Source organism: Pogona vitticeps, chromosome 5, assembly GCF_051106095.1.
Source record: "Pogona vitticeps strain Pit_001003342236 chromosome 5, PviZW2.1, whole genome shotgun sequence".
NCBI classification, from domain to species: Eukaryota; Metazoa; Chordata; class Lepidosauria; order Squamata; family Agamidae; genus Pogona; species Pogona vitticeps.
The window spans coordinates 44,049,994-44,073,673 of NC_135787.1; the positions used below are offsets into that span (position 1 = coordinate 44,049,994).

The window sequence follows — 23,680 nt, forward strand, 5'->3', positions numbered from 1 at the left end:
ACGTTCCGAGAGGCCCAACGCTGGCGCTGGTATTAACCCTTTGTGTGCATTCACAGAAGACCACGATGAAGAAACTAATTTTTCACCTCATGTGTTTGAGAACATCTGTCCCCAAGGCAACCACTGGTAACTTAACATCAAACATAAGCTGTTATGCTTCTGCTGTACATATATATTACTTCTCTGAAGATGCTTTGCAAAATTGCACCAATGTATGCAATTCAACTCTTTGTTTTTCTCTCAGCAGAAAATGAGAGGGGAATATATTTTCACAGTATGTGTTCAATTAACAAAGACACACACATACTTTGAACCAATGTGTCAAAATGTTTGATCCTTTCTTGGCCTTAGGCTACTGATAAATTTTGGTCATATAATACATGAAAAAATAGCTGATACAAAGTATGATCCAGCCAAATCCAAAACATATTATTCCATTTTTTACGGTTTATTTAACTAATGATTCAATTAAAATTAATGCGACTCTGAAGTGCCCATGTTTGAATGGATTATTCTTACATTGCTTATAAGTGATAGTCTTTCTATGAAGTTCCCAGTTTGTTATAATAATATACCTACTTTTATTTTGCTGCATAAAATAGGACATCTGTCATTGTAAGCTAATGAATCTGCTCCTCCCTGAAATGTGTTACACAATAATGTGTTTGGATTTTTTTAAAAAAAAGAAACAAGAAAGTAAACAATGGGGAGCACATATATATAGCTAGCAATAATTGTCATTGTTCCATGAAAGCTCAAACTTCTGATCAAAGCATGAGACTAATCCTGAACTACAGTCTAACCTTTCCTTGAACTGTGAAAAATTTATTTTTAAGTGATGATACAGTGTATTATCTTCCTCCTACCTGTCTGACCTAAATAATGCAAATTAATAGTTAAATGGTGAGGTAGAAAAATATGCAATTACATATGCCTTCCTTATCCTTACTTTCTTGTCAGGTAAGTGGTAATGCCTCTCTCCTTTTCTTTGCACTCGTTAAGTCAAACATGTGTTTTTACTCCGTAGTGATGTAGAATGTAGAGCATATTTTACCTTCCAAAAATACTTTTAAAATATTAGACAGATGTGAACTTTGACACAGGTAACTACAATTTGACTTTTACTGCAGATAATTTTCATCTGATGGATCATATAGCAAATAAGGACAGTCATGCTCTCTCCTGAACAAAGTTACATGGGAAGTGATTGAATTTAGGTGAATTTACTAGATGTCAGGTAGCGTTTAAATTGTTGCATACAAACAAGTATTCTATTCATAATAAAGGCACTCTCACACCACAGCAATATCCAAGTGATCCCAATGGATCTTGAAAAGGGAAGCCTACAAACACACTGCAGCCGCTCAGGCTCCCTGTGTTTCCTTTGAAGCGGGCTCAGCTCCCAATCAGTGCCACCAGTCCCTCTCTTTTGCCTGCCCCTACGTACTTCCTCAACCCTGCCCTACTGAACATTCCTTCTTTTGCACAGATGATTGGTGAGTGTGCCTCATAGAAATAGGGACAGAAGACACAAGCCTGTAAATGGCCCTGACAATCATGAGAAATGCCATTTCCAAGTTTCCAGGCATCCCTTTAAACTGCGAAGCAGTGGGGAAATTGGTTTCCGGACTCTCCATGAGGTATTGCATCATGATGACTGGTGGCTGAGAAGGGTAAAAGGACATGCGATAGCCAGCTATGTACCCATGGCTGCATTGCACGACTGCATCTTGTGCTGGTTCAGCAGTTGGTTTGGGGTTGGGGGTAATTTTGGAATACACATACAGTAGTCACTAACAACAAACCAGACTGCAGCATTCCCCTCTTCAGTCTGGAACTAAAGGGGGATCGATATAGGTTGGCCTGGTTTTGTTCTTAACTGGCTTCCTTCCCACTCACACTGGTATTACTTCATGTTTGCTGTTCATTTGCTGTTAAACACATGTTAGTTTCCAGGTGATGCTGGAGAGAAAGAATTTTGCCTGGCTCTCTCACAATAACTAGGATATTATATTGTAGCAATGCTATATGAATTTGTATATTGTAATAATTCATCTCAGTTATCTGGTGGAGTTGTTTCCATTGGCTAGCATTCAGACCACTGTGAAAGTGGTAGCAGAGCAGCAGAGGCTGCCACTCAGAAAAATGTTGGGTTTGGGTGTGTGAGTTCCCCTTCCCTTATCTTTCCATGAACAGGAGGATTCCATAAGTAGAACTCTCAAGCCCAATTCTCTGATTTGGGCAACAGTTCAAGATATCCTTGACCTAAAGTGTGCTTTTGATGGATTAATCTACATATACAATCTAAAAACATACATGTTTTGAGTATCTGTGAATATATAAATCTGCCATTACCAAGACAGTATCTTAATTTTTTCAACTGTATTCTGCCTGTTCTGACAGACAACAGCTTTTCAAGAACTCAGGAAAAAGAACGGTTCTGACAGATGAAGTCTTTTAACTGAACATGCAGCATCAACATCACTGACTTTACGAGAGAGGGCAGAAGATATTTATTTAAAATATATAGTGTTGGCTTTTTATTTGTTACAGTAAATATCTTATTTCTCAAAAATAGACTACATTTAGAATTAAAAAATAATGTATAGAAGAGTAATAAAAATTATTCATATACTAAATAAGCCATCAGCCATTCATCTTCAGTTCTCCAGGGTAAAGTTATGATTTAATGATACTGCATTTAATTGTAAAAGCAACTGTATTTTTGCAGTAGTTACATAATACATGGCTAGGACAAATGTACTGAATTCACTGAGGAGTTACTTTTAAATTATAGAATAATGATTTGGCACTGAACCTAGACAAAATGGATAAATACACCAATGGACAATATCCTGGCCGTTTATTTGGTTCTCATTATTCTTTTTAATTAGTTGTTATTTTAATCTGCATAATCATGATGTGGTATACTAATGAAAATAGTTCCATAGTATTTTTTGTGAAAACCCTGCAGAATATTTTATTTGTGGATACTAATAAAAGTACAGGGCTTTTAAAAAAATATTAAGAATGTAATATAATAATGTGACAATATTTAAGAAATAAAAATACATTAGTTTCGGTTGCACAAGTAACTACCGTATTTTTTGCTCCATAAGACGCATTTCCCCCCCAAAAAAAGGGGGGGAGTCTGTGCATCTTATGGAGCGAAGGCAGCGATTTCGCCCCCACTGGCCCCATGGGGGGAGCCTCCCAAGGGTCTGAGTGAGCCTTCCAGGACCCTTGTGACGCTCCCCTACCCCCCCAACAGGGCCAGTGCAGGTGAAATCGCCAGCTTCCAGGTGGGGGGAGCATCGCAAGGGTCCTGGAAGGCTCACTTGGACCCTTGCGACGCTCCCTCCACCCCCCCACGGGGCCAGCGCAGGCGGTACTTTACATAGCAGTTTTGGAATACACATAACCAGTAAAAACAAGCCATTTAATAGGAATTCTGACATGTCAAGTATCAAACATAATAGCAAATTTTCTCCCACACTGTTTTGTTACAATTTTTTATTCCATTTAAATGCCACCTTTGCATTTAGCAAAGAGAAAAGGCACTGAATGTGGGTAAAAAAGATCACCAAAATACATACCGTATTTTCCATGTATAAGACGCCCCTGTATAAGACTTTTCTAACCCAAAATTTCTTTCTTTGAAAGAAAGTGGAGGGGGAAGGCAGGAATCAAAGTGCCTTGATTCCTGCTTTCCCCCTCCACTTTCTTGGGAAGAAAGTGCTTTCCCTCTCAACTTTCTTTGCAAAAAGCTGCTTTCCCCCTCACAAAACATGGAATTTGGCACAGCCAAGACAGTCCTGAACAATAATGTCAAAGACTGAAGGAGGTCCCATCTCTGAAGACCTATTCCCAAGTTGCTCAGGGATTAACACTTGTTTCAGTAGCAAAAAATAGCAGCCAGTGCAATTCATTCAGCACTGATATAATACACACAAGAGTTTTCTACTAGAATCTTAGCTGCTATGTTTTCTGCTATATACACTTTCCAAACCAGTCCTAAGGGCAGCTGCACACAGAGTGCATTGCAATGGTCCAATCTAGAGGTTACTAGTAATAGAGGACAATGTTGGATTTCATCAATGGAGATACATTCCAAGTCTTTTAAATTCCACTTGAAATAGTTTAATATAGATGTTAAAGAGCATTGGAGACAAAACAGTTGCCAAGGGAGCATGTTATAGGCACCAAATGCTCTGAAAGCAGCTTCCATGGTTCTATATGTAAATCACCTATTCCCTTTAGCACTTTTGAAAACAAATAGGTTTAAATTAATACAATACTTCTTTCAAATGAAATTTTTTTGGGGAAAAATTAATTGCCTTTTGCTAATAATGTAATCATTTTACTTTGTCAGGATTGTATCCTTTTCCCTCAAGTCTAAGTAATCTGATGAGATTAGAAAACCTTGGATTGAACAGAATCATCCAATAGCATCATCTGTTGCTCAAGGACAGAACACAAGGAATATCTGATACCCCAATGCAAATGAGCTTGAATTAATTCGTATATATTTGTACTTTAAATATAAAGTTGCTAAATCAAGGAATCAAGGAATAAAGTTTGGATATAAGAAACTGAGACTAAGGAACCAACACTGTAATAGGATCAGTGTGGAAGGGAATTAATAACCCAGTCCTGGTATGGACAACTAGCCCACTTACATATTCCTCCTCCCAACACTTTTCCACCTGAAGCTGCTTAGTTCATTGTACCATACCATCAATACCGCAATAGTACTCCAATGTCATGAGTTGCCTCAGCCTCTAGCATCCTTCCATAAATAAATGCTTAACATATTTAATCATTCTTCCATATTGAAATTTTCTAATCTTTTAAATCAAGCAGAAGCATTCAAGCAGCTAAATTATATAGGTACATCTTGTCCAGGAGGAGAGGGGAGGAAATCATAGTGAAGTATATGTTCCATTAAAAAACAAACAAAAAACAAATCAGACCACTTGGTCTTCACATTGACTCCTCCACTAAAGACTGATACCAACACACCAATTAATGGTGGGAATTGAAACTTATATAGCCAATATTCTTGCCAGTCATCCCAAGACTAACACGGAGTGAGAGAAGCATACTTGTTTTTCCAAATAAACACCTACTGTCTTTTGATCTAATGCACCAAAAGCCTTTCAAAATGGCAAAGCCACCCGTTTTGATTCTTTCTTCCGTCACCTGCAAAGTCCCCATGGCATCCACAGAGAGACAGAGAAGTGGCTTCCAGTAACAACCTCTAAGTTCTAGAGAACTACTTAGGTAGAAGTTCCTCAGTGGTCAAGTGGGATTCCTGACTTTAAAAAATATGAACTTAATTTCCAAGATACTTTTAATGTTCTTTTTGAAATGTTCCTCCTTATGTGTCAGACACCAAAGTTAAGGAATACAGGGCTAAGGAAATAAGCGTATAGTTGTTTGTATTTTTCATTTACACTCCTTTCTTTAAAATAAATGCTGACATATTTTCAGAATAATTACAGTGACGATTTCTGTAACATGTGAGAAAGGTCAGATTGCTCACAAACATGTTTGAACATGCTTATGAGGTTGTGGCATCTGCCCAGGTCATGAATAGGATATCTGCATAGACCGATGGGAGTGATGGAGGGGCTGAGTCATGAGATACAAGAGACTCAGCAGGAGGAAAGAGAGATAGAGAGTTTTGAGTTTGAGAGATGAGAGTTAGAGTTGAAGAGATTGAAAGTTTAGGGTATGAGCAGGACAGTGGTGGTTGAGAGGAATAAAGGAGAATGTTTTTTTAAGAGTTAACAACATTGCTTATTCTATCAACATCTGTAACAATAAATAATTTTTATTTGGTTCATTTAAAATGACATATGGCCTGGACCTCGATTATTAATAATAGGTAATGTTGATGTAATCAACTGGTGGTAGCTGAGGGGCACGTAGCATGAGCTCTTATTTCAGTGAAACAAGCAGGGGCCACCTAGGGAATCATGACAGGGTTCAAATGTAGGTTGCAGAGAAAATGTGAAATGTCACAGAAATCCCCCCCAAAGACTTAGTTAAAGGCAACTTGTTTGTTAATAGTAGTAACGTAGTGGATAGAGAGACAGACTAGGACTCAGGAGACCCAGGTTCAAATCCCTACTCAGCCATGGAAACTCACTGGGGGTGGCATTGGGAAAACCTCTCCTTGGCTTAAATATTTCACTTACCTTGAAAGTCCTATTAGGGTCCCTATAAGTCAGACACAGCTTGACAGCACACAAGACAAGAAGGGTAACCAACCAAGCATATATGACTGAAATCATATAAGACCTCTTTATACCTTAAGATGTAGATTGTTTTTTAGATTGTGACCCTATAACTAGAAAGATCTCTCCTCCTTCAATGTACAGTATAATATATCATTCTTTGATTTGTATAATATATCATTCTCAAAATTTGATTTTATTGGAGTAAACTAAGAAAATGACATTAGTCTGTAGATGCTTTGTCATTTTAGCAAACACTATTAGGCTTTAAGATACCCACAAATCAAATTTTCCAGGACTTTTGACAAATTGCTATTTTTCCCCCCAATTCATACTTTTACTACCTTTTTGTAATGACACAGTGGCCTTTCCTCCTTGACCTCATTCAATGTAGTAAACTGAATGTGGTAAAATAAGTTCAGGAATGCATGTTTATTAATCTAGTTGCATCAAATCAGAAAAATGCAATCATGACCACAAATATCAGTCATGGTTTGACAAACTCACCATCAGACTATAATATTAAGTGGATTTATTTCCCTAATTTTTGTAGCTCTTGACAAGTATTCTACATGCACAGCAATTCTAATACACTGTAAATCATTAGAAATTAGTCCCATAATGTTTAAAACATGAGAAAGAGATCTGCCTCAATTAGCATGTCCAAGTATAAGTAAACCTCAGAACATATGTAAAAAAATCCTAACAATATTGCATATTTCTTCTCTATTTACTCTGCTCCTAAATCCTTTCTCCTGTTATTTACCCCTTTAGATGTTAGATTATAACATCATCAAGGGGAAAACCTACTCTTTTACACACTTGGAAGCATCATACACTTTATAGCACCTGACACATAAATCTTCATGAACAACATCATCAAAATCATAATCAAGTTTATTATAATGTTTTTAACCATTTTCACTGAGCTTTACCTTGATATCAGAGGTGTCACGTTGACAATTGCGCCATGCCCTTGAAACTGAAGAAAAAGTTCTATCTGCATGATCAAACTTTCCTCCTTGCAAGTTCAGGAAAAATGTTGTAAAAGGTTCCTAAGAAAATAAAATTTAAAAAAGAAGAAGAAAAAGAAGAAACTGGGATGCTTTCTGAAAGTTTTCTTTTTCAGTATTTCCAAACAGAACTAAAGGTCGATTGGCAGATTTTATGTCTGTGGAAAGTTATAAAAATAATCATATCTATTCCCCAGGGATAGTTTATTTTAAAGATAATGACAAAAGCTAGATTTCCAATATCATGGCATGTGTTATTTTAAACATTATACTTCACCCCCATTTTAAATAACAAGTAATATAGATAGAACCAGGTATGATCTGGTAGTTAAGAAAAATGTGCACTATGAATTGAAAATAGATTTAAGACAGTTTCAACACTGAGTTCATTAGAAGCCACAGAAATGCACTTATCTTTCAGTCTCTTGCCCATCCAATCTGCAAGATGGAGATAATCTTACAGGATGGCTGGGAGAAATATTGGAACAGGAAAAATAATTCTATCCATTATACTTCTTCTTTCCCTTGTTCATCAGATATTGTGATCCCATGTAACACTCAGTGCACATTGAAATACAATCCCTCCTGTCATTAGACCAGCATGTGTGAAGAGGCCAGAATGCAAAACACAATTTTAAGTCCACCCAAGAACTTTTAAATGACTCTGATAATTTGCATTGTTTTCTTTGAGCTTCAGATATGTTCCACCCATGTTCCTTCACCAACTATCCTTAGAAACTTCTGTTAGTATCAAAAACAGCTTGTAATGTGGCATTGTTAAAGTCAGGACAAGATCTCTTCAGTGCACACAGTCAATTATTCTTTTGGTATTATGTGTTATTTAGTGATAACTTCGCTATGAATATAACATATGTATGTACATATGTACTGTATGTGCGAACTGAACATATGTTATTCAGTCCAAAATTAAAACTGAGCATATGAAAAGCCTCTTTCTAGTCAAAGGACACTTAAGCACATATTAGTGGATGATTGCATGAAATGAGTTAAGTATCATAAATTACCTGATTTATGTCTACTTGTACCAATCAAACAAGGTGTAATTAATGATGCGCTGTTAATGCTTTTCCTAATAAATTGGTTTCTAATAAATAAATTATCATTCCATGGCTTGCTTTAGAAATTTAACCTCATGCAATATTATCAGTAAGTATAAGGTAAAGGTTGCCCTTGACATTTAGTCCAGTTGTGTCTGACACTAGGGTGTGGTGCTCATCCCCGTTTCCAAGCCATAGAGCCAGCGTTTGTCCGTAGACAGTTTCTGTGGTCATGTGGCCAGCACAACTACACATGGAACGCCGCTACCTTCCCACCAAGGTGGTACCTATTTATCTACTCGCATTTACATGCTTTTGAATTGCTAGGTTGGCAGATCACGTGGATTCGATCTTACAACTGCTGGTCTTCTGACCCTGCAGCACAGAGGCTTCTGTGGGTTATACCACTTTAATTTTGAAGGAAAAAGTTCATAACAATTCTGTTTTTATATTGTATCACAAAACCTTATTTCACATTTCAGTAATAAGCATTAAATCCATTCTAAGAGGTCAGATTACATTCCCTTTAAAAATAATGCTAGCAAAACACAATTCTTGTCAATACAAATATCTAGTAGGTCCTACCTGGAAAATACTTCCAAAAAGAGAGGGATCTTTATATTTAGCTAGTACCATAAAATTGCATTCAAAATTTGGAACCAGTTTTATTGATTATCAAAAATAAGTTATTGATTTATTCAGCTCGCAGGTAATCAGTTATTTTAATGTCATTCCAGCTGAAATCTCCACTAGTTTAATTATCTGTTGGTTTTTAAAAAAATAATGAAAGAAACATAGAATACTGTACTTACCATTCTTAACAACCAAGTAAGTGAAAAACTTGCTGTCGAATAATGAGTGCCATAGTGGAACTTTGGAACCTGATCATCTTCCCATGTTTCATATCGCTCTGCAAAGAATGCAGCTCTTTTTGGATTAAGAGCACCAATAGGCTGGAGGAGAGAAAAACAACAGACTCAACACAAATACTGGTAGCTCTTGTAATATTTAATCATCTATATTAATTGCTGACATTAGAAACAAAGCGTTATACATTATTTATGCATCATCATTATCACAATCATTTTTCTTTTAGATAACAGGTGGCTTTGGACGAAGATATGTCGGGCAAGTAAAGAGGAAAGTGATTGTTGGCTGGAAAGAAGAGTTGGCTGGAAAGCTCAGTGAGTGAGGAGTGGAGATGGGCATGAATTAAAAAATCAATAACCAAATTCATTCAATTCATATCTGTATGAATCAATGCCCCCAACAAATCACAAATCAATTAATTTTAACAATTTTTGATTCATTAATTCATTTGGCTATAAAATATCCCCCCAACACCAAGAGACATCTAAATTACAGAGAAGCTTCCTCTGAATCTCCTCTACAATCTCAGGGGAAGCTTCTCTGAAAATATGGTGTCTCTAGGTGCGGGGGGGGGTCTATTTTATAGGGTTTTAAAGTTAAAACAATGATTGTGTTGTTTTAAAGTTAAAACGATGATTGTTCCTAATGAAGAACAACCTTCAGAACACGGTCAAAGAGCCCAAAAAACCCACAACAACCATTAGATCCCAGCCGTGAAAGCCTTCGCGAATACATTAAAACAATGAATTGACAAATCAATTTGTCAATTCATCACAAAAATTCATAAATTTGTAATTTGTAATTCACTGACCTTGACAAATCATGACTCAAAATAAATCACAATTTTTCTGATTCATGCCCATCTCTAGTGAGGAGCCAGAGTTTGGAATTTAAATTCCCCACTGTCTGTCCCTAGAGAAAAGCCCTAGCTGTAGCCTTAGGTGAGCTGCTGCACAGTCCCAGAGTACCCACAGAAGAAGGGAATGGCAAACCACTCTATACTAGATATTCTATACCTACAAACCCCTGCAATGGACGGTCAGAAGTGACTTGACAGGATGTAATTATTGTTCAGAAAGAGAGTGCAAACTCCAACACTCTGCTGGTTGTCACACTGAAATTTCTTTCCACACTCACTTCAGCCCACTTTGCATGCACAAGAACAGGTTCCAGAACTAGTTATGGAGATTTCACTAGATCCTATTGTTCTGCCAGTGAAATGAGGCCATGAGATAGAACTGTATATGACAATGTATTTTAATTTTGTTGAAAAGTTTTGAGCCATTCAATATAACAATAATTTAAAAGGGGAATATATTCACATACACACAGACTGCTAATAAAACTGGAAATATTTCTTCTGACAATATCCTATGTTACTCCACTATCATGAGTAAGTGACAAAACCAGACAGGCAAATCCAGCCACAATGACAGGCGGAATGACATGGGCCATTCCCATTGAATCATCACCCTCTTCTTTGGTAAGGAAATTATGTACTGACATAGACTGACACTACTGACCCACCTGAAATGGGTCCCCCTGCAACACACATAGTGTTACTTCTATAGTAATACATCTGAATGAGTCACAATTGGACTGGACATAACATTGTTTCACTTTCCTTAAGTCAAAATTGTTTGAAGATTGCAGCCCTACCTGAAAGTGTTGGTGTCAGCTTTTAAAAGTCCCTCTCCCTAAATTTTTAAGGTCAAAATCAGAGATCCTGCTCTTTATTCCTCCTGATATCTGATATATAGATACAACAGACACTTTTTGGGGGTCAAAACCAGCCCTATAATTATTTCAACAGAGCCACTTGTTTTAGCAGAATAGCGAAGGCATTCTCATGCTACCCCAAAAAACTCCTTACTACTGTGTTTCATACTGTCCGACTGTTTCCAGAAGATGGCTGGTTTGTTCAGTAATGCCTGGCCCTGAGGGGTTCTAAAATCAAGCCAATAGGGAAGAAGGAGCAAAAAAAGAGAGAGAGAGAGAGAGAGAGAGAGGGAGAGGGAGAGAGACTGTTATGGACAATTTCTTTGGCTACCTTTCCCACAATGCTTTGCTCCTAAGAACCCATTGGTGCCAGCCATTACTAAAAGAGCTGGCCACCTTCCATAACTGGCCAGGCAATACAGAGAAGTACAGAACAGAGCAGTAAGGTCCCCATTGGGATTGTGGCTCCTCCTCCTTCTCTTCTAACAGCTTGCCACCACTATCATTATCACTTCTGCTATTCTGCAGTTTCCAAGGGAAAGTGGGGGTGATAAGATGCCCGATGTAGAGGTGGGGCTTTGCTTTTTGTCTTGGATAATAGGAGGCTTTGTGCCTTTTTAGGAGAAAATAAGAAAACAGTGAAATGCCCTCCTGATAGAGATCTGCTATCAGTAACAAGTGTTGACACATTTGTACCTGTGAGTATTTATGGGCATAATGCTATATTTAAAAGCACACTATGAAAGCTATCCAACTAGACCTTAATGTTCTATAAAATTATAACCCCATATTATAGATCCTTCAAAAACATAAAGGTAAAAAAGTCATACATTTCTAAAAACACATTAAAAATTAATCACTTCAAATCAATGTTTTCTTTTAGGAGTCAAACAAAGGAAATCTGATTACCTAGCTTATAGCAGCTGCGAAAGCTGTACTGACTATGTGCACCCCAAACTTTCAATGGTTATCCACATTTTGAGTCCCCAAAGTTTAAGAGCACTTAGTCTGACAAAAGCAGAAGCACTTATGTAACTTTGATTCCCTTTTGTAATTTAGAAGACAATGAACTACAAATGTTTAGGTTGACACAACAGAATTGATTTTCTAATTTATCAGCAGAATATTACTTCATTGTACCTTTGTTATATTTCTTTCTTCTCTCATATATTCCTATGGGGCACTTCATACAAAAATTGGCATTAACCTTGGGCCTTTTCTAATTTGAACAATACCCCCTCCAGCATTTTAAGTAGCTGCTACATAGAGGGGTTTTATCTGAGAAAAGCAAACATACACTAAGGCAGAAATAGGTTCCATCTGATATTAACTGTTCTGTTTGTCAAAGACCCAACTATGTTTGTATGTGGCAGCATTCAGCCACGCTTGCTTTTGATTTAGAAAGAAAGACATCAGATCATTAGTAAATAAATTATTTTTCAGTAACAATAGAAAAAGTGCAGTATTGGTTTGGCACTGATGTTTTCAAAGACATGTTTTGAACTGTTCCTGTTTTTATTATTTTCCAAGATCACCACAGATCAATAGTTACAGAATTACATTTGCTGAATATAATGCTAAAACCAATTACAATTGATTTAATTCGCTTTGGAAAAAAGAAATAAAAGGTATCATGCAGAGATCCATACAGACAGAATGCACAGTATTGATTTTAACTCCTCTTTTTGTTACATATGTTTTCTGAAATCTGGCAACAGCACAACTGTGAAGTCATGCCATGTTTATTTGCAAGCAAATGTTTTTTATAAAGTTAACCAAATGGGAGAAAAGGCTTAGAAATAAAATACTATAGGTCTGTGCACTGACAATGATACACTATCAGCTTACTCAGAGGAGTTACAGTGGGAATACACACATTGAATTATACATTACACAAATACACTGATTTATTGTGGTAATAACATCCACCTCATTAAAAGATTCTGCTTTGCTGCAGTTGGAAGGCTACATATTGTTTACTGCTATAAATTAATGGTAGTGCACAGAAGACTGTGGAACCGCTGTAACAATAGATCTGTAATGACAGTGCTGTATATCACTGCTTCCTCAGCAGCTTCATAATAAAATGAAGACAATGTATTGAGCTAATACATTCTACCATGCTGACCCATATTTTCCTGACAACTGCTATGAGGGCTTGCAAATAGTTAACTAATTGCCAACCACTTAAAGATTTTTTAAAAAAGAAGGAAAGAAAGAAAAATAAAACCAATCTATTCTAAAAATCCACCTCTTACATAAAATGTTCATTTTATTTTTGCTTCCACATTTTGAAATTAGCAGATAACCGCTGTTTTACTTAATTGGCTTTGAAGTGGCATTGTTCTCATACGGATGCCAAAGCTAGGAAATTCCCATTTGTGATGCATCAGCCATAAATGTGTTTATGGAAACTGAGTGCCAAGAGCTGTTCATTAGCCCACACAAGAGAAGGACATTCATAGAAAACAACAACTTAAAGCAGTCCTTTGACCTACAGTAATACAATAGATCTTACTTATTGCAACAATGGATATAGCTGTAAGAGAGATGCGAATTATAGGTTGGCTACGGCCAACACAGCTCAAGTGCAAAGTTCAAGAAGAAGCCAAACATGTTACCAGCATAATTTGCAGACATTAGCAAGGGAAACATTAGGCATCGCCTCAGTGATTTATGCAAAAGCTTCAAAGTATAAATCATACTTGATGTTCTGGTACCAAAGATTTCTTCTTAAAAAACATTTTTGTTTCAAGGTGTACATACCCCAAAACAGCTAATATCCACATCATAAAATAATCAAAATTCAAAATATATTTGAAAAAGAAAGCAGCCACACATATCTTTATAAATCAAGTAAGCAAAAGAATATGAAGATACTACACCCAAACAGCAGAAGGAAACACATAATTTTAGCAGCTGCTCCCCAAAGCCTTCTCTAAGAAACAATGTTCTGACATAATAAGCAGCAGCAGAAACTGACAAAGGGGCCAAGCAGGTTTCCCTAGGGGCTGCTTTTCATAGTTCTGTCACCACAGATATAAAAGTCTGGTCCAAAATACCTACCTGCTGTAGTAAATGAAGAGGATAATGAAGATGTGGTTAAGAACATAAGAAGAGCTCTGCTGGATCAAGCCAAGGGCCCATCTAGTCCAGCTTCCTGTGTCTCACAGTGGCCCCACAAGATGCCTCTGACAGCACATGGGACAACCAGATACCTATCTCCTGATACCCTTCCCCTGCATATGGCATTTTGAGTTACCTTCCCTTTAAGCCTGGAGATTATACATCCCCATCATGGCTTGTAACCTGCAATGGACTCTTCTTCCAGTAATCTGTCCAAACCCCTTTTAAAGGCATCTAGGCCAGATGCCATCACCACATCTTGTGGCAAGGAGTTCCACAGACTAACAACACGCTGGGTAAAGAAGTATTTTCTTTTGTCTGTTCTCACTCTCCCAACACTCAATTTGAGTGGATGTCCCCTGATTCTAGTATTGCGTGGTTGTCATAAAACAACAAGGAAAGCAAACCAAAGCTGCAGGTTATGAACTGGCGAATAAATTTTTGAATAATATGGATGCATACTTAGGCTCTCCTCTCCTTGCTTCTCCACAGGAATATGGTTTTTTTGGATATGCCATGGACAGTACCATTGGGGGCATTAGTATGGCTACTTCAGGCTATGCAGCTTGACTGACCCTACATTTAATCTCATATCTTAAAACCAGTGTAGGTAGGAGGTAGATTTGGATTTGCTGCATCTTAGTGACTTCAAAGTGCCAAAAAATAGAAACAGAAATTTTGAAGGAGTTGGTAATAGACACTGGCTTTTGTACAGAAATATTGTGGGCTTCTGTTCATTTCTAGTACTTGGATACTATAAAGAAATTCCTGGGTTAGTTACTGCCAACAGAGATCAAGAGTAAAGTCCAAAAAGAATTTGGAATTATTTCATTCATTGTGTGTGTCTAAAGGAAGTTGTACAAGCCCAATTCTGCCCACATACTGGTTAGAGATGCAGCATTAAACATATGTAGCAACCGTTTCTATCCAGACACTCTTAGGCTGTTTTGTAAATGTACAATTGAGGATATGTAACCTTACAGAGATTCTAAGATCTATTAATCACTTACCATTTTTATATATTGTTCACATTTGTTGTTACAAGCACATTATATGAAGCTTCTGTTTTGAAAAGCCAGTTCTCGCTTTGATTTGCATTAACAGATGTACAATATGCCAGAGATCCAGGGTAACAGTCACATTCCAATTAGCACTGATTAGACCTTCGCCAGACCACTGCCTTATGTTTTGCTCACCTCATTTTTAGACAGATACTAACAAGCTGGACAGAATTTGAGGGAGTAGAAGTATTTAAACAAAAGGCTGAAATAATTCTGAAAGGTTACATATGGGGGGTAAAAGAAGATAGAAAATTGCCTTCCCAAATGTGCTAAAGGAGGAACAATTATATGTGAAGAGCACTGAAAGCAGACTAATTTACTCCACTCACAGCAAAACAAGACTATGCTTCCTAACTATATTTGTTCAAAGACATCATAGGTTTTCTAAATTTCCTTATTGTTTGTAAGGAACTGAAGAATAAGAAACAAGTTGTAATTCTTCCTGTGTCTGCACACATTCTCAATTAGCATTAAGACTTGAAAGGGAATTTGAAGAGGCTTGGTGGAAGAATGTGCCATTTCAACAGCCTGCTACCAGTTCTTGAGGGAAAAGGCATCACTCTGCACCCAAGACTTCTAGGGCTGTTTTAGAAAAGGGAAGCTAGTAGAGACAGGGATAAAATTCTAGGTCATCCAGCCATTGTAGGATATCTGGCTAGGTGGTTTCCAGCTGTACGACTATTTTCACTTTTAAATTGGTTGTAATTGCCTCTGAGCACATGAAAGCTCAAGGATATGTAGTATACTGTAGTTTGAACACAGTAGTGTACAAGAAATGTAAGAACTCTAAAATGACCAGTTTAAAACCTGTAATGGAAGAAACAAACAGTCCCAGTCTGCTGAGGTTCAGAAGAGTTAACAATCACCAAGAAAATGAGAAGTTATACAGAAACTATGTATGTATGGTAGACAGACAGGAAGATGTATGTATGTGTACACGGAGACTGCTGTTTGCAGGTTTAAGTTTTAACTACTACATACACTTATAACTGGCCTAATATTATCTCATACATGGTGAAATAATAATTTTTATTCAACAAAGCTGCATCCCTTCAAACCCATAGCCTTTTCTATATTACATAGATGTCGCATCCACCCTAATGCACTAGAGCAGTGGTCCCTAACCTTGGGCCTCCAGATGTTCTTGGATTTCAACTCCCAGAAATCCTGGCCAGCATAGGTGGTGGTGAAGGCTTCTGGGAGTTGTAGCCCAAGAACATCTGGAGGCCCAAGGTTGGGGACCACTGCACTAGAGGGTTTGACTTGATGGCCTTAGAGGCCCTTTCTAACCCCATTAGTCAATTATTCTAGTCTACACCCTTCAGGTGTTGTTCTGGATAAGATGACAACAGCTGTAGCCCGCTACATCTAGAAAGCACCAAGTATATTACAAGGGTACGTACAATGGCAAAAACAAAGTGCCAGTAGTGTGGCTTTTATTATACAATGTTTATAGTAAAATCAAAAAAGCAGAGTTAGCCTATCTGGATGGATGGATGGATGGATGGATGGGTGGATGGATGGATGGGTGGATGGAAGGCTTTTGAATACTTCAGAATTCTTCCTCTGGTTGGATGTACCTAATGACCTCATACTATTTTCATACAACAGGGGCAGAGTGGAAAAAAGGCACTTACCATTCCTAACATTAGTCAGCTCAGCCAGCAATGGACTTCATTTGGGTACAATGAATTCATACATGTAGACATACGAAAACACAAACTATTCTGTCCAATGTTCTATGCAAAACTGAGATATAATGGCACTATTTGAACTATTTCTGGATAATTGGAACAAATGAACAAACTTTACTGTGGCCAATTTCTCATGGAGAAGCAGAAAGTTTTATTCATTCTCAGTCACAAGTATGTCTTAACAGAGCTATAGTTTTCATTCTATTTGCAACTAATAAAAAAATTGAACAAATGGAATTATTTCTGCCTAGTAATTGTTTACATTTCAGTTGCTCAAATTCTGCTAATCTTACTCTATACTATCATTTCACACAGTAGATAATATGTTTAAGGATCATATACATAATTCATGGCTCAGGCAGCTAGTTTGCAGCTGCTGCTTTATCTAACTGACAAGTATAGCCAATGAACTGTGATAAGCATTTTATCAAACCCATGGGCATTTTGTTGTATACACTGAAGACATGGTGTAAATGCAAGTACTATTATCACTTCATACACTTAATTTGATTTAATAGCTAGAATCATATTCAAACCATACTGTTTCATATCTACATTCTTAAAGAGCAATTTATGTATGCAGTCTTGCTTGAAAAGTTGCCTGAATAAACAGTAGCCAAATATGAACAAACTGGTGAGCAATATTTTGCAAATACTTTCATCTTTAGAACACTGAATCTACTTGAAGAACTGAAGTAAAATATTAAAAAAACATTAGAGTTGGTACCAGGTGGATTCACTGGCTACTAATGGACCATCATCATCAAACTTGAGAAATTAGGTTTGTGCCTATAAAGGGTATTGTTAGCTGCATGCAGTTATCTGGCCCCAGTTGCTGTGAGGAGCTGAGTGTCACTGATCAGCAAAAGCCAGAAAGCAGAAGAGGAGGCCCCTGCTTTCAAGAAAAGATAACAGAGCAATCCTGTAGATACAGCAAACAGCAGCATCAACAACTGCAGTTTTGGGCTTTGAATTCTGAGCTTCGTTTATTAGTCAACACATAGTTTCCCCCTAGGTTTCACAATGCTTGAAGGAAAACCAATCTATCTTTCAAGCAAGAGGTTAACAAGGAAGACTACAGAGTCCCAGTAAGTAGGAGCTACCACTGGGCAGGGATGTTGGCAAGTCTTGAGACCCTCTCTGACTTTTTGTTTTTAGGTTATTTCAGTGATTCCTGAAATGAAGCATTCATTTAAACAAAGTAAGTACACACCAGAGTTTTGTGTTTTTTCGTTTCCCTCTTTTGTTAAACCTTTTCTTCAACCTTTGTCTGTCAAATCACCTAGGAAAATCTTCAGGCAACAGTATTGTGAGGGCTGAGTCAGTAGCCAGTCAGAACGCCCAGGAGGGAGGCAATGGGGATTTGAAGGTGTGAAGGGCCTGGATTGGTTGGAACTCAGTGAGGAGGAATGCTGCTTTTTCAATGCTTCATCAACATGATTTTGAAATTTATGCCGCCAATGGAAGAAACTTTCAGGAACCAAGACAGAAGGAAGTAAGAATAGAGCAAGCTCCGCCTTTTAACTCTTTTTAAAATGTGTTTGCTGTGCCTACAGGATCTAGGGTGGGGAGCCAAGAGAAAAAATATATCTGCCCTTTATACGTTGACTCTTTCTCTATTTTATCATGACAGCTAGCTGTATAAGAATCCACAGTGCTTTTCTTTTCCGGTACTCTTAAAAGGTATAAAAAGCCTTTTTATACAGCAGTTTTATTGGGTTCTTAAGGGTTTTTTTTTTTTGTTATTTTTGTTGTTGATTTTGGACAAGTGCCAGAGAGAATACTAAGAGAGGGAAACAAAATGGAAGAACCCAAAAGAACAAGTCCTTTTTGTGTTTAACAAAATGAACAGTAAACAAAAGACACAAAAAAATGAGACAAGCCTCCCAAAGGACCCAAACTAAAAAGTTTTCCAAATGCATTAACCTCACACAAACAAAATGGTAGCTATATCTAGTTTAAATAGTACCTATTGGCATTAGTGCAGGTTTAAAGTGTAGCATAGCTAATAGTAAATAGGAAAAGGAGAAGGATATTCATATAGATGAAATGCATGGATTTGCTGCCAAATTTCTATCTCTTAATTATGGTTATGACACTAAAAACATATATCAGCTCTGGGTCTCATCTGTGATATTTACCCAGGCCCAAATCCAGCAGAAAACAAATACAATCAGTCAAATATTTGAATTTCATTGTTAATACTACATAAAGCATAATGTTGTTTACAAGGTTGGGTTAAATGATCAAATATTTCTGCAGCAATCTTAGCCATTCAAAACAAAGAAGAACGCATTTACATATGAACAGGCACTTTGTTTTCAACACTTGATAAATTATGAGTTGACATGTATTTGTGTCTCTTTCTAAGCATTCCCATGTGGAAAGTCTTATATCCAATACATATTTCTGATTTTATGGCCCAAATCCTAATGTGTATTGAAACAAATTGAACTAGAGTAGACTCACTGATTTATTACACTAAGCAACAGGATTTTGGTCTGTATGTTGATGAGCTGACTGTGTACTGGTGCACAAAAAATCTGTCTTATTATGAACACATGAGATGCACTGTAAGTAATGTATCTTTCTTACATTATCAATGGTTAATGTTGGGTGTGTTGGACTGGCTGAATTAAAAGTTGTCATTGTGCACATGAAAGGTCTGTTGTGCTAATAGAAATGAATTTCAGCACAAGAAAAGAATCCAGTGCAGTTTTTTACTACACAGTAAGCTTCACAAAAGAAAGCATGTGTATGCTGTCCTCTGGTCTATCTACTGAATTCAAAGTGAGCTGAAGATTTCAAGGAATCCTCTTCTAATTAGTCTGTGACCAAAGCTTGGAAAGTTACATTTTTAAAATAATGTAGATCTCTCATTTATTTTAGAAAGTAACCTATTGTCATTATTTTCTACAGGTTCCTTTTAACCTTAAGAATTTATGATAGAATGGAATAACATTTGAATAATTGTTATCAAAATTTCCCTAAAATTCCTTAAAATGCCCTTTAAAAGTAACTGTTGAAAACAATCTTGTTCATTGCATTACTCTTTAAATTAAATGCTGCTATACGCTCAAAAAATGTAAATAGGTATAGCTAACCACAGCCTAAGCTTGGCCACAAAAAGAGAACCAACAAACTAGACAAGAAAGTCTACTTTCATAGAAAGTATTTTTCCAGATAAGTATTTTCCACTCTTTTTTTCATATAGTTATTACCAACACTTTCTGTTGCTAAAGTGCAGGTATAGATCACTTTTTGATGCAAAATGAGGGTGCAAAGTTATGAGACGACAAAAGAAGACAAGACATGAACGAGACAATGGGAAACATTGTATGTTACATAAATAAAATATGCACTATTTATAAATAAAATATGTCACACTTATTCAGTTAAGGGATGAACAGTTCTTCCACAGCAGAATAGCTCGTGGGCAATATGTTCCTTAGTGTTTGTTTGGAGTATTAATCAGAATGATAGTAATGAGCAAAATCCTGTTCAATTACTTTGTTTCAACCTTTCTGACTAATGCTAAAAAGACGACAAAGTGAAATCACCAAAAGGAGGCTCTTAATTTGTAAATAGATGAGGTATGTTGTTTTTCAGCGTTTCAACAGATGACCATCGTAACAAGGTTATTTTCTCTCATCTCTAAATCTTACTCATGTATATGCCCTGCAAAGTACCAAAATGTAATCAGAAGTTTGGGGCTATATCAATATATAACTTGCTGACTCTGTACCATAGAAACAGCTCTGATACCAAAAATCTGCAGAAGTACTAATGGCAAGGTTTTTTTTTTTTCATCTGTCCTTGTGATAGAGCACAGTTTCAGATAAGCTATCTCTGAAATCTGTGTAGGGTGTTGAGATAGCTTTTACTGACATCCTGTGATGCTAAACAAAGTGCATTAAAACTACAAATAAGTATGGGACTGAAGAGCAGACTATTCTATTATTTAAATTGATATGTGTATAGTATGTAATTAAAACTGTTAAACTGCACTCTCTAAGAAAGTGATTTTTTTTTAAAAAAAATCCAGCTTCTAGTAACTTTTCATCATAAAATTCAGTTACTGTATTTTTCTGTGTATAAGACACTACTTTTTCCTGAAATCATTACACTAAAAATTAGAGCATCTTTTGCACAGAAGTAAGTTGAAATAGCTGAGGAGAGAACAAAACAGCCATACCTTGCTTCAGTCACGAGGCTTAGCTTCCTACAGTCAGGAAACTTAGCTTCCTCCAATTTTGAGCCTTATAGAACTAACATCAGCTGATGCTGAACAAACCAACTGGAACATACCTCTTGGAGGTGAAGCCTATAGGCTCAGTTTCAACAGGGACTCAACATGTCCGAAATTCTGAGCCCAGAGGCTGAATACTCAAAGCTAAGTTTTCTTAATTTGGGGATTAGAAAAGTGGGGGGCGTCTTATAAATGGGGGCATGTTATAAACAGAAAAATATGGTACATTACTGTAGACATTTACCCCATGTGATGGCAAAGGCTCTAAACCTCCACCCATAAGCTTCATCATAGATAAGATACTAAATGCTGCAAGTGTCAAAAGCAAGTAAAGTTTTAAAAAAATTAAAAAGCATGGCATCTGCTAGACCAGGGGTCTCTAAACTTTTCAGAGTGAGGGCCACAATATATATGTTCCAGATTTTTGAGGGCCAAAGGAACATGCGTGCAGTTGCATGCCTGCGTGCCCACATGCACTCCCACATGCCTGCATGCACGCATGCAAGTACGCTGGGTCAAATAAAAAGGCAAGGTGGGCCAGATGTGACTCGTGGGCCATAGTTTGGAGATCCCTGTTCTAGACTATACAATATGTAGCTCCATCAAAAATCAAATAATAATTTACACTAATATTCTTTTATTTATTATTTATTTTATTTGCTTAAACTGGACAAACCATTACTCTGGGTAGCTTCCAGGAAAGAACAAAAATGTAGATTTTTGTTGTTTAGTCCTTAAGTCAGGTCCGACTCTTTGTGACACCATGGACCAGAGAACACGCCAGGCCCTCCTGTCTTCCACTGTCTCCTAGAGTTGGGTCAAATTCATGTAAATCTGGCTGAGTACAATAGACTTCTGAATAAAAATTCAAGGTTGCTTTGTAATTACCTTGACTAACATTTAAATTAAATAAAATAGAGGATATTATTTAAAATCTTACTTTATGTCAGTCCAACTTCAAGGAATTTTTTTATTTTTTTAAATTGTTGTAAAAAATGTACAATATAACAATTTAAAATAAAAAATAAAAATAAATAAACTTTTTCCTTGAATTTGGACTGACATAAAGTAAGATTTTAAATTCTATCCTCTATTTTACTTTATTTAAATACAGTGGTGCCTCGCTTAATGGCGACAATCCGTTCCAGGAAAATCGCCGTTAAGCAAAAACATCATAAAGCGAAAATAAAAAGCCCATTGAAATGGATTGAAAATCTTTCAGTGAATTCCAATGGGCTTAAAACTCACCATCCAGTGAAGATCCTCCATACGGCGGGCATTTTCGCTGCCTGTATAGCAAGGAGTCCATCTCTAAACACAGTGGGGAGCCATTTTATTTACCCAGCGGCCATTCTGAAACCGCCGATCAGCTGTTGAAAAATCATCATTTTGCAAAGAATTGGTTCCCGAAGCAGGGAACCGATCATCACAAAGCGAAATTCCCCCATTTAGACCATCGTTTTGCGATCGCAATTGCGATCGCAAAAAGATCATCGTAAAGTGGGGCAATCGTAAAGCGAGGCACCACTGTATAGAAGTCTATTGAACTCAGCCAGATTTACACCCTAGTATGTGTGAGTTTAAGATTATAACCTTAATTTCTTTTTTTTTAAATGGCTAGATAATGAATGCAAGTACCAAAGAATGAACAAAATATAGTTAAGGACAATGCAATGAGAATATTCTGTATACTAACCAAATTCTGAAAAATTGAGTCTGATAAGAAGATAGCATTAATTAGGAACAGAACTTATAATGCAGCAAATAAAAGTAGTATTGTCCTGATCAACTGCAATTAAATGCAGGAAGAATGGATCGTAAGGTGAGATGCAGATTGCAAATACACAGACATTCATTGCCATACACAAACAGGGCCCGGCAAGCAGCAGCAGCAATAAATCAACACTGAAGGCAGATATATTTCTAAGAAATTGTACCAGAGGATAAAATAAATGCAAAAGCCATATTTCTGGTTTTTTAAAAAAATGCATGTTTACATACAAATATAAACTACGTGCACGGTGGCCCCGTCGAATCTTTAGGTTTTTATTTTTTAGCTGTTGAAAAATCAGGATTTTCTCACTAAGCCCAATTATCATCATAAATTTTAAAGCATTAAATATACAACACATTTTACCATCTTGATCTTATTTTGCCCTCTGGAAGGATTCACCACAGCCCTAAAGAGTTCAGCTTGCACTTAAATATAAAACATCTAACATTGCTAACCATCATGACTGGGGGGGGCATTCAGATGTAGGCATAATGAGCTAGCAAACTCAGTTATGACAGGAAAAAGGATGACAGAGCTACAGAAAATTAAGCAACTCCTTCTAACAATATTGACCATGTCAGCAAATTGTATCTTCCACTTCTCTTGTTCAACCGCTGTTGCCAGTAGGCTCACAGTGTGGTTGCTGCTGAGGCTGCAAAATACAGTATAGCCTGATATTCAACCCATCCTGAATAGGGGAAAGGTTGGGGCAGGGGAAATCTGTATGAAGTATGTGGGCAATAGAGTCCATGTGCTTTTGAAAGTTTCTCATCTCTTTTGATGCTAAAGAGGGGCCATCAGGCACCAAACGATACACTGAATTTATTAGACTACTATTTACTGTCAAAAATCTGATCCACAAACTTCTACCAGT

At 36.9% G+C, this 23,680-nt stretch overlaps 1 protein-coding gene across 5 annotated transcripts in view; it reads right to left on the minus strand.

The window, feature by feature from the left end:
• The window catches only part of LRBA (LPS responsive beige-like anchor protein), a 456,729-nt gene that overhangs the window by 108,272 nt on the left and 324,777 nt on the right, over positions 1-23,680 (minus strand). For all 5 annotated transcript variants that reach the window (XM_078394767.1, XM_078394766.1, XM_078394768.1 and 2 more), the window contains 2 exons: positions 9,126-9,266; positions 7,178-7,297 (listed from right to left, as the gene is read on the minus strand). In XM_078394767.1, coding sequence (XP_078250893.1) covers positions 7,178-7,297; positions 9,126-9,266 — 261 coding nt within the window. The remainder of the gene's footprint in view (positions 1-7,177; positions 7,298-9,125; positions 9,267-23,680) is intronic.